Source organism: Mustela putorius, unplaced genomic scaffold (genome assembly GCF_011764305.1).
Source record: "Mustela putorius furo isolate JIRA1106 unplaced genomic scaffold, ASM1176430v1.1 tig00003834_pilon_pilon_pilon, whole genome shotgun sequence".
In the NCBI taxonomy this organism is placed as follows: domain Eukaryota; kingdom Metazoa; phylum Chordata; class Mammalia; order Carnivora; family Mustelidae; genus Mustela; species Mustela putorius.
In genome coordinates, this window is record NW_025421987.1 from 62,159,265 (window position 1) to 62,171,995 (window position 12,731).

At 37.7% G+C, this 12,731-nt stretch overlaps 1 protein-coding gene across 1 annotated transcript in view; it reads left to right on the plus strand.

Moving 5' to 3' along the window:
- RSRC1 (arginine and serine rich coiled-coil 1) overlaps positions 1-4,321 on the plus strand; it is a 430,058-nt gene extending 425,737 nt beyond the window's left edge. Inside the window, exons 8-9 of the mRNA XM_045088558.1 lie at positions 2,952-3,104; positions 3,763-4,321. Of these exons, the coding sequence (XP_044944493.1) occupies positions 2,952-3,104; positions 3,763-3,855 (246 nt within the window). The 3' untranslated portion in view covers positions 3,856-4,321. The remainder of the gene's footprint in view (positions 1-2,951; positions 3,105-3,762) is intronic.
- Positions 4,322-12,731: the final 8,410 nt, after the last annotated feature.

Here is a 12,731-nt window from a genome sequence, read left to right on the forward strand (position 1 = left end):
CAACACTGGACTTTTGTTAGTCACTGCATTTCAAAATGATCAGAAAAGCAGTGATGGGCCAACAGTGAATAAATTTACACTCAACTGTAATATAAAACAGAAGGCCAATTTATTAGTTTAGAAAATGATATCCCTTTCCAGTTTCTAAAATGTCTGTGTCTGCAATATAAGGTAGCAATTCAGGATGCCCAAGAAGCTGAATTATTTATCAGGAGATTACTTAGCAAAGGGAGGTAAATTATCTTAAGGACCATTTCATCCAGATCATGGGGAGATAGGGGCTATCCCTGATGCATAGCAAAGTCTAACTCTCTTGAGGACTAAGTTACTGATGACCCAGGTTTCAACATCTTTCTCTTCTGGATAGCTCTATGTACATTGGCATAAAGTTTGTATCCCTGAAAAAGGCTTCTCTATACTCACAACCTCTTCAACTGATAGTCTTCACCAGTGTGAATTCCACTAATTAAGCTAAAGAGCTGTTACCAGAAAGTGGCTATTACCAACAACATTCTAGACATTGTGTCTCTGTCAACACATATCGATTTAACAGGTTAACTCTCTGCAATCATCTCTCTCTTATGTGAGTAGATAATCTGATAGCCTCTGCTAGATCATCAGCTTCAGGAACCAAGATGCAGTTTGTTTCCAAACTGCTGTCGCAGACAAGCTTATTGCCAGTAATTCAACCCTGAAATGGTTGTCGCTGGCAGATGTTCAGAAAGAGGGTAAATAACCTTAAGCAGCAGGGTCTAACTTACTCTTTTTTCCTTGGAAGTCTGTTTTAAAACAAGTTTTCCAATCCAAACCACCAGGTGGCAGTGCTACTCAAAGCCAGATACTTGATAGTGGCTCTGTTGAGGTTTTTTGTTGTTGTTGTTGTTGAGTTTTTTTTAATAGTCGAAATTTCTCCAGCAGTTTTCCTCACTTAAAGAAGCAATTGATGATTCTTGTCATATATTTTTTAACTACCCATTTAAATAATAACTTCCATGCTCTGATCCTAATCTCTGAAAACTTTACCTGAAATGTGTATAAGCACTTCTGAAAGAAAATGTTAATGTACTGTAGGTAAAAACAAAATGAGATCAGTTCACTGATATAAGAGAATGTTACCTCTGCCACCTGAATATGTGTGATCCACATCTTTGACAACAAGAATAACAGCACTCCACAATTCTTCGAGGCAGTTCAATACCGCCAGTCTAAGCCCCATCAAAGCACAGCTAAGACAGGCAGAATGACATGCTCCTCTATTCTCTGATTGTAGCATAGACTACCAAAAAAATGATGTCTGGACCTCATTGGATTAGCATACTTCCCACCTTTCCCTGCTGCAGAATGTTGGGCTTTACTGATCTACATCCTTGGTTTTATAAAGGGTCAGTATAATATCACACAGGCCTGTAGACCTTCTCGGCCCAGTATGTTGAAGACAGAAAAGTTTGACACCTGGTGATGGAGGTGTGGGGGAGTACTGGCTTCAAAATACTAGAAGAAAACTGCCAAATATAACAGTTATTTCTTTAAGTATCTATATGTCCCTTGTTAAAATTTGCAGTTGTCTTTATTTTGATATCTATTTGTTAGTAATCTGTAGTTCCATTAGCAAAATGTAATCTCCATGTGGTACAGAGAACCTACCTATTTTACTCTCCCTTGTGTACCCAGTGCTTAGCAGTTAGTAGCACTCAATAAATACTGAAAACATGGAATCCAGTTCTAAGATAAATCATTCTAAGAAATGATTAACTAATTCATATAGATTTCATTTTCTAGGTGTTTTTTCCCAGTGACATCTGTTGTACCCTTCACTCAGAGAAGTGGATATTCAGAAGTAGCTAAATTAAAAGAAAATAGTGGTTCAAAAACTACACATATAGAACCAGTGGGTGTAGAAAAAAGGTTGAGTGGTGGAATTAATCTCTCAGTCATCTTGGGTTATTTTAACTTCCGATTTCAGTTTCTCGTCTAGTCCATTTCATGTTATCCCTACAGCCTTGCTGCTAGTTAGCCACTTTCCTGGCCTTTTCCTTTCTCAGATAGGGAGGCATCGGATTTAACCCAAGAGAGCACAACATTGCTGGTTTCTTCCAGGCAGCAGCAATGATTTACCAGTCCTCATGTCTGCAGCTCTGAGCCCAGTGCCTGGCCCCTTGTATGGCCCCTGAATGATGGAATATCATTCAGCAATAAAATGGAATGATGTACTGATACATGCTTCAGCCTTTCATGGATGAACCTTGAAAGCATACTCAATGAAAGAAGCCAGTCACAGAAAACAAAACAAACCACCACCAACAAAAAAGTACCTAATGTATGATCTTCTGTGTGAAGTGTCCAGAATAAGCAAACCCATAGTGACAGAAAAGAGATGAGTGGTTGCGTAGGGATGGGGAGGCTGGGAGAAATGGGGATTAGCGAGTACTAATGGGTATGGGGTTTTGTGGGAGGATGATGAAAATGTTCTGAAGTTGCTTGTGGTATTGGTTGCAAAACTCTTGTGGATATGCTGAAAGCTATATGAATTGTGATATGTGAATTATATCTCACTGAGGCTTTTATTTAAAAAGCAAAAACTAAACAACCTTTGAATTTGCTTTTCACCTCTAAAGAGACCAGATGAATACTGGAGCTTTGTTGCTTGTTTTGACTAATAGAATTTAGATTTATGAAATATGTTTCTCTATAGATAGACTCATACGTCCCAATTTCTCAAGAAAAATACGCTGATTATTAAAAAAATGATCAACATTGTCTCCATGTTTTTGTATTTGTGGTCTTGTTTTAAGAATTGTTTCTTATTCAGTCACCCAGGGTATTTTTATGATTAGCAGTATCTCAAATAGACTAAATGAACAATTGCTATTCAAAATAAAAAATATTGTTAAGGCAAAATTTTAATTCATCTTGTGATCTAATTAATGAACTATTTCTGTATGATGTTTCAGTCCGTGGAACCTGGTGAGGTGAAGCACACAGCTGTGACATCAGGACCAGCACCAGGAGCTGCTGACCCCCCCAGTAGTGAGAAAGAAATAGATCCCAGCAGCATCCCCACGGCCATCAAGTACCAAGATGACAATTCTCTGGCCCATCCAAATGTAAGATCTTTAGATCAGAACAATTTCCACTGAAGTCTAGTTGACTTAAATGAGTTTAAACTGTTGTTATTTTGTGCTGGCGACAAGAAGCCTGTTGGAAGAAATGGATTTATATGTTCCTGTTGGCTAGAAATAGGCAGCTGACCCCTGTCCCTTAGAGCAGTTACATGGATTTGAAGCCAGTATGAGCCAAATCATTTTGTCTGACTTTTAGAAGTATTCTTTCTGTAATTAACAAAAATAAGCAAAAAAAAAAAAAGAATTTTGGTTGTTTTTTAAATCTAGCATTAAAGATCTAATTCTGCCTGAGCTCTAGTTGGCTCATTGAATTGAGCCTGTCATCAACATATTTTGCTCTCTGCTCTGAAGTCGTGGCATTCCACTGTGTCTCTGAGAGAGTATGTAGGAAATAAACTTCACAAAATGCACCATAAAATTGTTAACAGACAATGTTGATATTAGTCCTTTTCTCCAGGACTTTCTGAACATTATTAATTCCAAATAGATTATCTTCAGTTGAGAAGTCACCAAAAGTTTAAACAGCATCCAAATCTTGTGCTAAAAGATGTATTCTATAAAGGTAATTTATGTTGCATAAGGGCAAATCCAAATTATTGGCAAACAGTAACATTTTTTCTTTTTCTTTTTCTTATTTCAGTTATTTATTGAGAAAGCTGATGCTGAGGAAAAATGGTTCAAGAGATTAATTGCCCTCCGACAAGAAAGGCTAATGGGTAGTCCTGTGGCCTGAATAATATACAGATGGTTGAATTAACAGTAACATTGGAAATTTAGGTTTTTAAATCCCAATATTAACTTTTTACTCTTAAAAAGCAGTTAGCTGATAATGTAAAAAGGTACTATTTCATTCATTTCTCATGTAGGCTTGAATATTTGCTGATTTGAACTTAACCAAACATTGTGAATATTAAAACTAGTATAAAATTTAACAATGCATGAAAATATCATACTGTTAATAAAAGTATCAGTGGTAAAATAAATGATACACAGTAGTATTTGAGTAAAATTGGAAAATATCAAGCCATCATTTAAAGACACAATTTTGATTAATCATGCATATGTAAGAATCAAACTATATGCTATCCATGTGAGATTTCATCTTCCATGTATTATTAAACCATTTTGAGTCTTTTTTTTTCACATTATTGTAAACATTTAGGCAGAATAAAAAGCACTCTAAACAATCTAAGCAGAATGAGCATGTTAATCTTAAAGAAAAACATATTTTTAAAACATTTTTTGAAAATTAAATAAATTGAAATTTTATTACTTAGAGATCAGCATATACTAAGTGTTCCTTTTAAAAATATTAGCAGGGCGCCTGGGTGGCTCAGTGGGTTAAAAATATTAGCAGATCCTGGCTCATTCTCCTAGAAACATATGTTCATACTAGACCTCATCAGTTGACCAAATACCCATGATGGGGAAATCATTTCTGAGGAAACTGGTAAGAGCTCTCACTTCAGTCTTACTTACCCAACTTTTAGTCCCTGCAGAGAAAGCCAGCTAATTGTAATTTTGATAAGGCTATTTGTCATTGTAGAATACCTTTCTGCAGTAGCTGAATGAAAATCAAGCATGCTTTCCATACTAAACATGCCAGAGATGAGGATTTCTAGGCCTTGCCTTAAAAAACTAGTTTTCAACAGCTGACATGAATATTTCCCTTCTATTTTGTTCTGTTGTCTGGTCTCACTCTAATTTGGTGTCTGTGAAGACTGTGCCTCAGAATACAGTATAAACCGGAAAAGTTTGGGGGCGAGGATTACCAATATGTAAAGCCATCTTTGTTGTATTTCTGAAACTACTAAAACTCTAATTCCTATAAAAATTGTAAAAATAGGGGTGCCTGCATGACTCAGTCAGTTAAGCATCTGCTTTCAACTCAAGTCATGATCCCAAGGTCTTGGGATCCATGTCCTGTATTAGGCTCCCTGCTCAGCCTACGTCTCCCTCTCCTGCTCCCCCTGCTTGTGTCTCTTCTCTCCCTGTTAAACAAACAAACAAACAAATAAATAAGTCTTTTAAAAAATAAATAAAGGGTGGCTCAGTTGGTTAAGCGTCTGCCTTCAGCTCAGGTCATGATCCTGGAGTCCCACATCAGGCTCCCTTCTCAGTGGGCAGCCTGCTTCTCCCTTTGCCCCTCCGGTCACTCATGTTCTCTCTCTCTTTCTCTCTCCCAAATAAATAAATGAAATCTTTAAATAAATAAATAGATTTTTAAAATATAAAGATCCCAGTTGCAAAAGGTATGGAAAATAAGCTAATGACAAAATACTTGTTTTCATATAAACGTGATTCACATTCTAAGTTGGTGCTAGTGGTCTTTTCTTGTCTTTTTCTCTTCTTTATTTAGCTGTAAGTGAAAGTGCCCAGCATAAACTCGGGTTCATGTGATCTTTAGTAAAAATACATACATTTTTAGTGACTAAAGGAGGGATTACAGTTTTTGAAATATTTTGTAGTTCATTCCTTGCATAACTTGTAAACAGTAAAAGGACTCTCACTCCTTTGGAAAGTATATTTTACAAGACTCTGGATTGTCATTTGGTCCACTAGTTTATTCTCCAGAGAACCTGGACTAGGCATTTTTTTCCAGTATGCCTAACGCTCCATACTTATAACTAGTGAAAATATTGTGATCTGTGTTAATTATATTTAACACCAGTGTTCCTTTATGGCAAGTACCCCAAACACAGAAGTTTAAATTACAGTTGATTTGTATTTTAACGCTAGATTTTTCAAAGACATGGAGAATCAAGTTGTTTTTTGATTCACTAAACTTTAGTCCCTGCAGGAACTCAATGACTATTCTCCTCCTTCCTGATTTCCAGTATGATTCATTTTAATATATTATTAACTTCATTTACCTACATTCCTATTGAAGACTACAATATTACCACATAAGCCAAATCAAATTTAATGAGAAAGACTTCAGAGAACAATATCAAATATATCACCATACTCAAGCTAGGTGATGCATCCTGGCCTTCTTTAATATCCTAATGTAATGAGTCTATAAAACACAACAATCCCTTTCATGTCACTTGAGTAATGATAACAATTTGGACTTACATGAGACCTTGGTGTTTATTGAAACATTGATTTCATACAGAATGATGAGTGCTCGTAATATAAGTTGGGTTTTCATTTCTGACTACATTCTTAGGGAAAATGGAATAAGAGCATCACATCATTCCTCTGCTTCACTTTAGTATCCTCACCGATAAAATGAGGATGCTAAGAGTGGACCTGCCTTCTTTGATTTTTCGGCAAAGTAACATAAAAGAATGCCCTTCATAGAAAAAGTTTTCTGTGTGTGCCAAAATAACATTTTAGCATGCTAGCCAGCTTAAGGAAATATGGAACAGATAGTTGCATGAGTAATGGTGTGAAAAGCTGCACTCCAACATCGGTGTACTCCTTATGTATGCGCTTGAAATACCATGGTCAGTGGACTCCATCCCAGCTTTGTCCCCAGCTCTCCCTAATCTCCCTCCCTGCCAAGAACACAGGAAACCCTATTTGCTCTGCAGTTAATGACCTATACCATCCACTTACTTGAGGGATCTCAGGTTTTCTTCAGTCAAATTTACCCACTTATTCATTAATCTTTTTTTTCAATACCTAGTTTGTCCTGGGCACCATAAGTGCAGTTGAGTACACATGGGTGAGTCTAGTGGGGATCCTGCCTCCAAAAGGTTTAGTTATGAAGCTCAGACATGTATATGACATAAGATATACAATACTTAGTGGCAGAGCAGAAAACACGGTGGCAGTGAAAAGAGAAATTATTCCAAGTTAGAAAATTAAGGAAGTCTTCATGAAAGAAATCACAACTGATGAAGACTTGAAGAAAGATGGCTCTGGAGCCGCAAGGTCTCTCAACCAGCCATCCACCTCCATCTTCCTAATAGTTGCCCTGGAAGGTTGGGAACTATCTAACCCATGGAAGTTCTAACCCAGAGAAGAATCCCTCTTGCAAAAGACCTAGATGTCCCTGCCTCTCAATTTTATGAAAAATCCAGGCAAAATTTGAGGTTCCTGGTATACCCTTCGGCTTTTCCTGACCATTTCTACCTTTCAGTGGAGAATTGGATAAATAAGCCAAGCCTTCATTTGGCCACTGGTATCAACAGTCTTGTATCACTACCAAGATGACATGAGCCGAGATATGCAAAGAAAACTGAAAGGAGACTTCCAGTACCTCTGAGAGCATCATGTCTGGCGGTAAGGCCTTGCACGGCCATGTGGATCCCTCTGCATTCCCCCAATACGCTTTGTTTTTCCACTGTGTACTGTTATAGAAAGCATTATTTGGAACTAAAAGATAGAGTCCACTTGTCTGGTTAGATCCTACCCCAAATTTTCCTTTCATTTGGGCATCCAGTGAAAATCTTTAAGTGTACAAATAAGATAGTAATAAAAGCTGGAAACAGAACAAGACAGGTGACATTTTGGGTCACTGAACTATGGATGAATTGATCTGGAATTCTTGTACCCATATTACTCCTTCCCCCATTTCCCTATCCCCAAATTCCTTTTGAATATAGAAGGAATTTTATTTAAGAATTATTTCTTCTAGAGAGAGAGCAGTGGAGAGAGGGAGAGAGAGTCTTAAGTAGATTTTGTGCTAAGCATGAAGACCCTGAGATCATGACCCTGAGCCAGAACCAAGAGTCGGATGCTTAACCAACTGTGCCACCCAGGTGCCCTGACAGAAGGAGTTTTAAACAAGCTCTTGGCCATTACTCAATTGATAGAGTACTCGAATTATTTAGACAGTGTTTAAATGCCATCCTTTAAATGTAAGCTTAACTCCTTGGAACTCCATTCTGGAATAATGAAAAAGCACGTCATCTTCATAAGAAAATACTTGAGTCTTTACCACAGAACAGGAGTAAAAATAAAGGTGAGAAAGAACATTTTGTGAATTCTCTAATCATCTTCATCTTTTATGTAATAAAAGACCTGTAAGAGGTGGACCCTGTAAGGGGTGGACGTTGATCAATATATTTAACTGGTGGGTTTTTCTAAATCAAAACACTCTTCTCTCTATTTCCAAGTTATTTTTGGCTGTCATTGTACACCCAGGATCTAACCCATTCCTGACACAAAGAAAGCTCTCAATAAATATTTTCCAGTGAAAGAAGAATGAATTTGCCCGTGTCAGATGAGCCATCTATTTATCAGTCTGGTTATTTAAATTAAGCTGTTTGGAGCCAGCACAAAAAATAAATAGGTGTCTATGTGTATACCAAAAGAACTGACAGTACAGTCTCAAGGAAATGCTTGCACACCCATGTTCATAATGGCATTGTTCACAATAGCTAAAACATGGAAGCAACCCCAAGTGTCCATGGATGGATGAATGGAGAAGCAAATGTGGCGTATGCACACAATGGAATATTATTCAGCCTTAAAGACGAAGAAAATATTAAGCAAAATAAGTCAGTCAAGGAAAGACAAATACCATATGGTCTCATTCATATGTGGAATTTAAGAAACAGAACAAATGAGCAAAGATTAAAAGAAGAGAAAGAGACAAACCGAGAAACAGACTCTTAACTATAGAGAAACATCTGATGGTTACCAGAGGGGAAAGAGTGAGGGGATGGGGATTAAGGAATGTACATGTGATAAGCACCAGCTGATATATGGAATTGCTGAATCACTATATTGTACACTTGAAACTAATATAACACTGTATTTTTTTAAGGATTTTATTTATTTATTTGACAGACAGAGATCACAAGTAGGCAGAGAGGCCGACAGAGAGAGAGAGAGGAGGAAGCCGACTCCCCACTGAGCAGAGAGCCTGGTGCGGGACTCGATCCCAGGACCCTTAGATCATGACCTGAGCCGAAGGCAGTGGCTTAACCCACTGAGCCACCCAGGCGTCCCTATAACACTGTATGTTAAACTAAAAAAGGAGGAAGGAAATTCTGCAATATACTACAACTTGGATGAACCTTGAGGACATTATGTTAAGTGAAGTAACCCAATCACAAAAGGACACAAACTATTATGATTCCACTTATATGAGTTACTCAGATTAGTTAAAATCATAAAGACAGAAGGCATAACCATAATTGCCCAGACTGGGGGAGGGGGAAATGGGGGGTTACTGTTTAAGGGGTAAAGAGTTTCAGTTTCATAAGGTGAAAAGAGTTATGGGGATGGATGGTGGTGATGGTTTCACAGTACTGTGAGTCTATTTAAGAACCCTGAACTGTAGATATTAAAATGGCTAAGATGGTAACTGCTATGTGTATCTTGCCACAATAAAAGAAAATCTATTGGGGCGTCTGGGTGGCTCAGTGGGTTAAAGCCTCTGCCTTCGGCTCAGGTCATGATTCCAGTGTCCTGGGATCAAGCCCCGCATCGGGCTCTCTGCTCAGCGGGGAGCCTGCTTCCTCCTCTCTCTCTCTGCCTGCCTCTGCCTACTTGTGATCTGTCTGTCAAGTAAATAAATAAAAATATTTAAAAAATAAATAACTAAATAAATAAAAGAGAATCTACCCTAAGTAAATGTCATGGGTAAGTACAGAGTACATAGTGCCTTTCTGTTGTAATTGGGGCTACAACAGTGGGACGGAGTTAAAGCAAGAATCTTACTATTTCTAAACTACACCAGACTTTCTAGTGTAATTTTTTTATTGCTGAAATAATATTTCAAGTGATGTGGATGTGGTTATTCAGGGTCCACCGCTGGCTCCTATGATTGCTGTCCTTGGGAGCTATAGGCCAGTGTTAAAGAAGTAAAGGCTACCAATATAGTAATACACCACTGTAAACTCAACAGTGTACCATTTTATTTTTAGATCTTGGGAAGGAATGGCAAAATGATCCTGTGACGACTCCCAGGACGATGAACTGAACTGACCCTCTTTCAGCATCTCGTAACTTGAGACTTGGGCTGAAATCCTACAGTGTAAGAAATGTAGTAGAGTGCAGACTCCCTTCCTAATCTTTTTTAAAATGAGCTGCCAAAATCCCATGTCTTACGTAAAGTCTGTAACTACAGTCTACCTGCGAATGACACAAGAATTATGTCATAAAATTAAAATGGAATTGAAAACATAAATAATTGAGAAATAAATATTTTCCAAATACCACCCCAATGAATGAATGACTGACTACTGTTAAAGATTCCCAGGTTTGGGGGCGCCTGGGTGGCTCAGTGGGTTAAGCCGCTGCCTTCGGCTCAGGTCATGATCTCAGAGTCCTGGGATTGAGTCCCGCATCGGGCTCTCTGCTCAGCGGGGAGCCTGCTTCCCTCTCTCTCTCTCTCTGTCTGCCTCTCCATCTACTTGTGATTTTTCTGTCAAATAAATAAATAAAATCTTAAAAAAAAAAAAAAAGATTCCCAGGTTTGTTTAAACAAATTCTGTAATTGGATTATTTATTTAGCACCATTGTATCTTTTCTCTCCGTAGTACATCTAATTGGCCTGGAGAAGATAACGCATAACTAATTGATTAATAGTTTGTAAAAATACTCTTTTCAAAATCCTGTGTATTTGAATCCCCTGCACTCTCAGTATGTGAGGTGAAAATGGAAAGTCATCCAAAATGATCATCGCCCATGAATACAGTTTTCTCCAAGTTTAAAATATTTCATTAAAATTTGTGGACCTACATAGAGCATAATCAGCATCCTAAGTCCCATGTTACTTAACAGCTGTTCCACCAGAAATGCTTCCAGGCAAATAACCTATTCACATTAAGTGTTCCTACATCCACGCTTGTGTTGCAGAGGTCATGTGGGCTGCTTTCAGAAAAAGATGCTATGAGGCTTTAACTTCCCTTCTTTATAATTAATAAAAGAATAACGAATGTGTTAGCATTCACCATAGCCTAGAAATTACCAAAGACTCCGTTTTTACTTGTCCTAAACTTGAAATTCCAATTTCTAAGTATTCTCATCTTGCTATAATAACTGTACAATGTAATTCCCAAGAGACATTGTTTGATTAATTTCTAAATCCATTTGAAAGGCATTTAAACAGACCTTAAAGAGCTTTGAAAAAGTTATAAAAATATACTTTTTCTCTTATTTTTTTAAAAGATACGTTAAAATTCTCACAATCTATGAGAAAAATCTCTGTTCTTTTGCCAGCAAAGACAGCATTGCATTAAAATGTATTTTTACTTTGGAAGTTAAAAAAATTAATCTAATGTTTAATGTCACTGGGAGATTTTGTATATATTAAATGTGAATGACCACTACTTTATTAAACTAATTCTGTTTCTAAGTACTTCCAAATGTACTCAATCTTCATATATATGTTTTCTATAAATTATATAATTTAAATATGCCAGCTAGCAAATGGTCACATCTAATTTATTAAATGTGTTCATTTACTAGCCTTGTATCAATACAGGCAACATCAGCCTTATAAAAGAATAACATAACGAAAATTAGATCAAGAATTAGCATTTTTCTTAAGTGGTATCTTCAACATTTTTGTGACTTGAGATTTTTCTTTCATTATTTTTTTTTTTAAAACAGGAAAGTCAAGTCATCCATAAGCAACCAATTTTTGTTACACTGCTGCTCTCTCTCCCTGCCAAGTGACCATTGTTAACAGTCCTTCCCAGCCCTGCCCTATGTTTAAACAAATACATCTCTGTAGAGATAGTGACATATGGGCTGTCTTTTCAGACCATGGAAACAGATTGGTCTGCAGTTAACTTTTTCCCTTGATATTATGCCTTGGATAACTTTCTGAAGCCATACATCTCTGTGCCTCATTCTTTCTGAATGGCTGCATAGATTTCCTAAAAGTGAAACTGCTAAGCCATAGGGTATGTACCTTTTGTATTTATACTATAATAGCAACAGTAAATAAACTTTCAAATAAGATTATTTTATGCAAATTAAGATTGTTATCACTCTCTTCTTCAAATCATTTAAGAACTAAAAACTCACGGGGCGCCTGGGTGGCTCTGTGGGTTAAAGCCTCTGCCTTCAGCTCAGGTCATGATCCCAGGGTCCTGGGATGGAGCCCTGCATGGGCTCTCTGCTCAGCGGGGAGCCTGCTTCCTCCTCTCTCTCTCTCTCTCTCTCTCTCTCTGTGTGTCTCTCTCTGCCTGCCTTTCTGCCTACTTGTGATCTCTGTCTGTCAAATAAATAAATAAAGTGTTAAAAAAAAAAAAAAGAACTAAAAAGTCACTCTATAATTAGGATACATTTTATGCAGCTAAATAATCTCCATATTCCCCCTAAAATCATTGGCCACAATGCTCCTGGAGGCAGACCTTAATAGACTGCAGTGCCTGGTTTCCCTTGCCCTCCAGCCTTTGACTGGGTTCAGCCAATAGGAGGCACTGGCAGCAAGTCAAAGGAAGGAGCAGAGAGATTTGGGTATCTGTACCTTTGCTGGGCCCTGTTTCAATTGTGGCTGCTTTCCTAAGGTCACAGCTCTAGGAGGCCAGCTCCCTTCCCAAGGGTGCATCTCTCACCATGTTCTAATAACAGCTCCTTCCTCCTGCCCCTTCCGACCTGGGAGCTGAAGAGTTTCCTGTAGCTTCTACTCCCTGATTGGGGCCTGTAACCCTGCCCACATCCCTGTATTTAATACCTTCATTAAACACTTTTGTG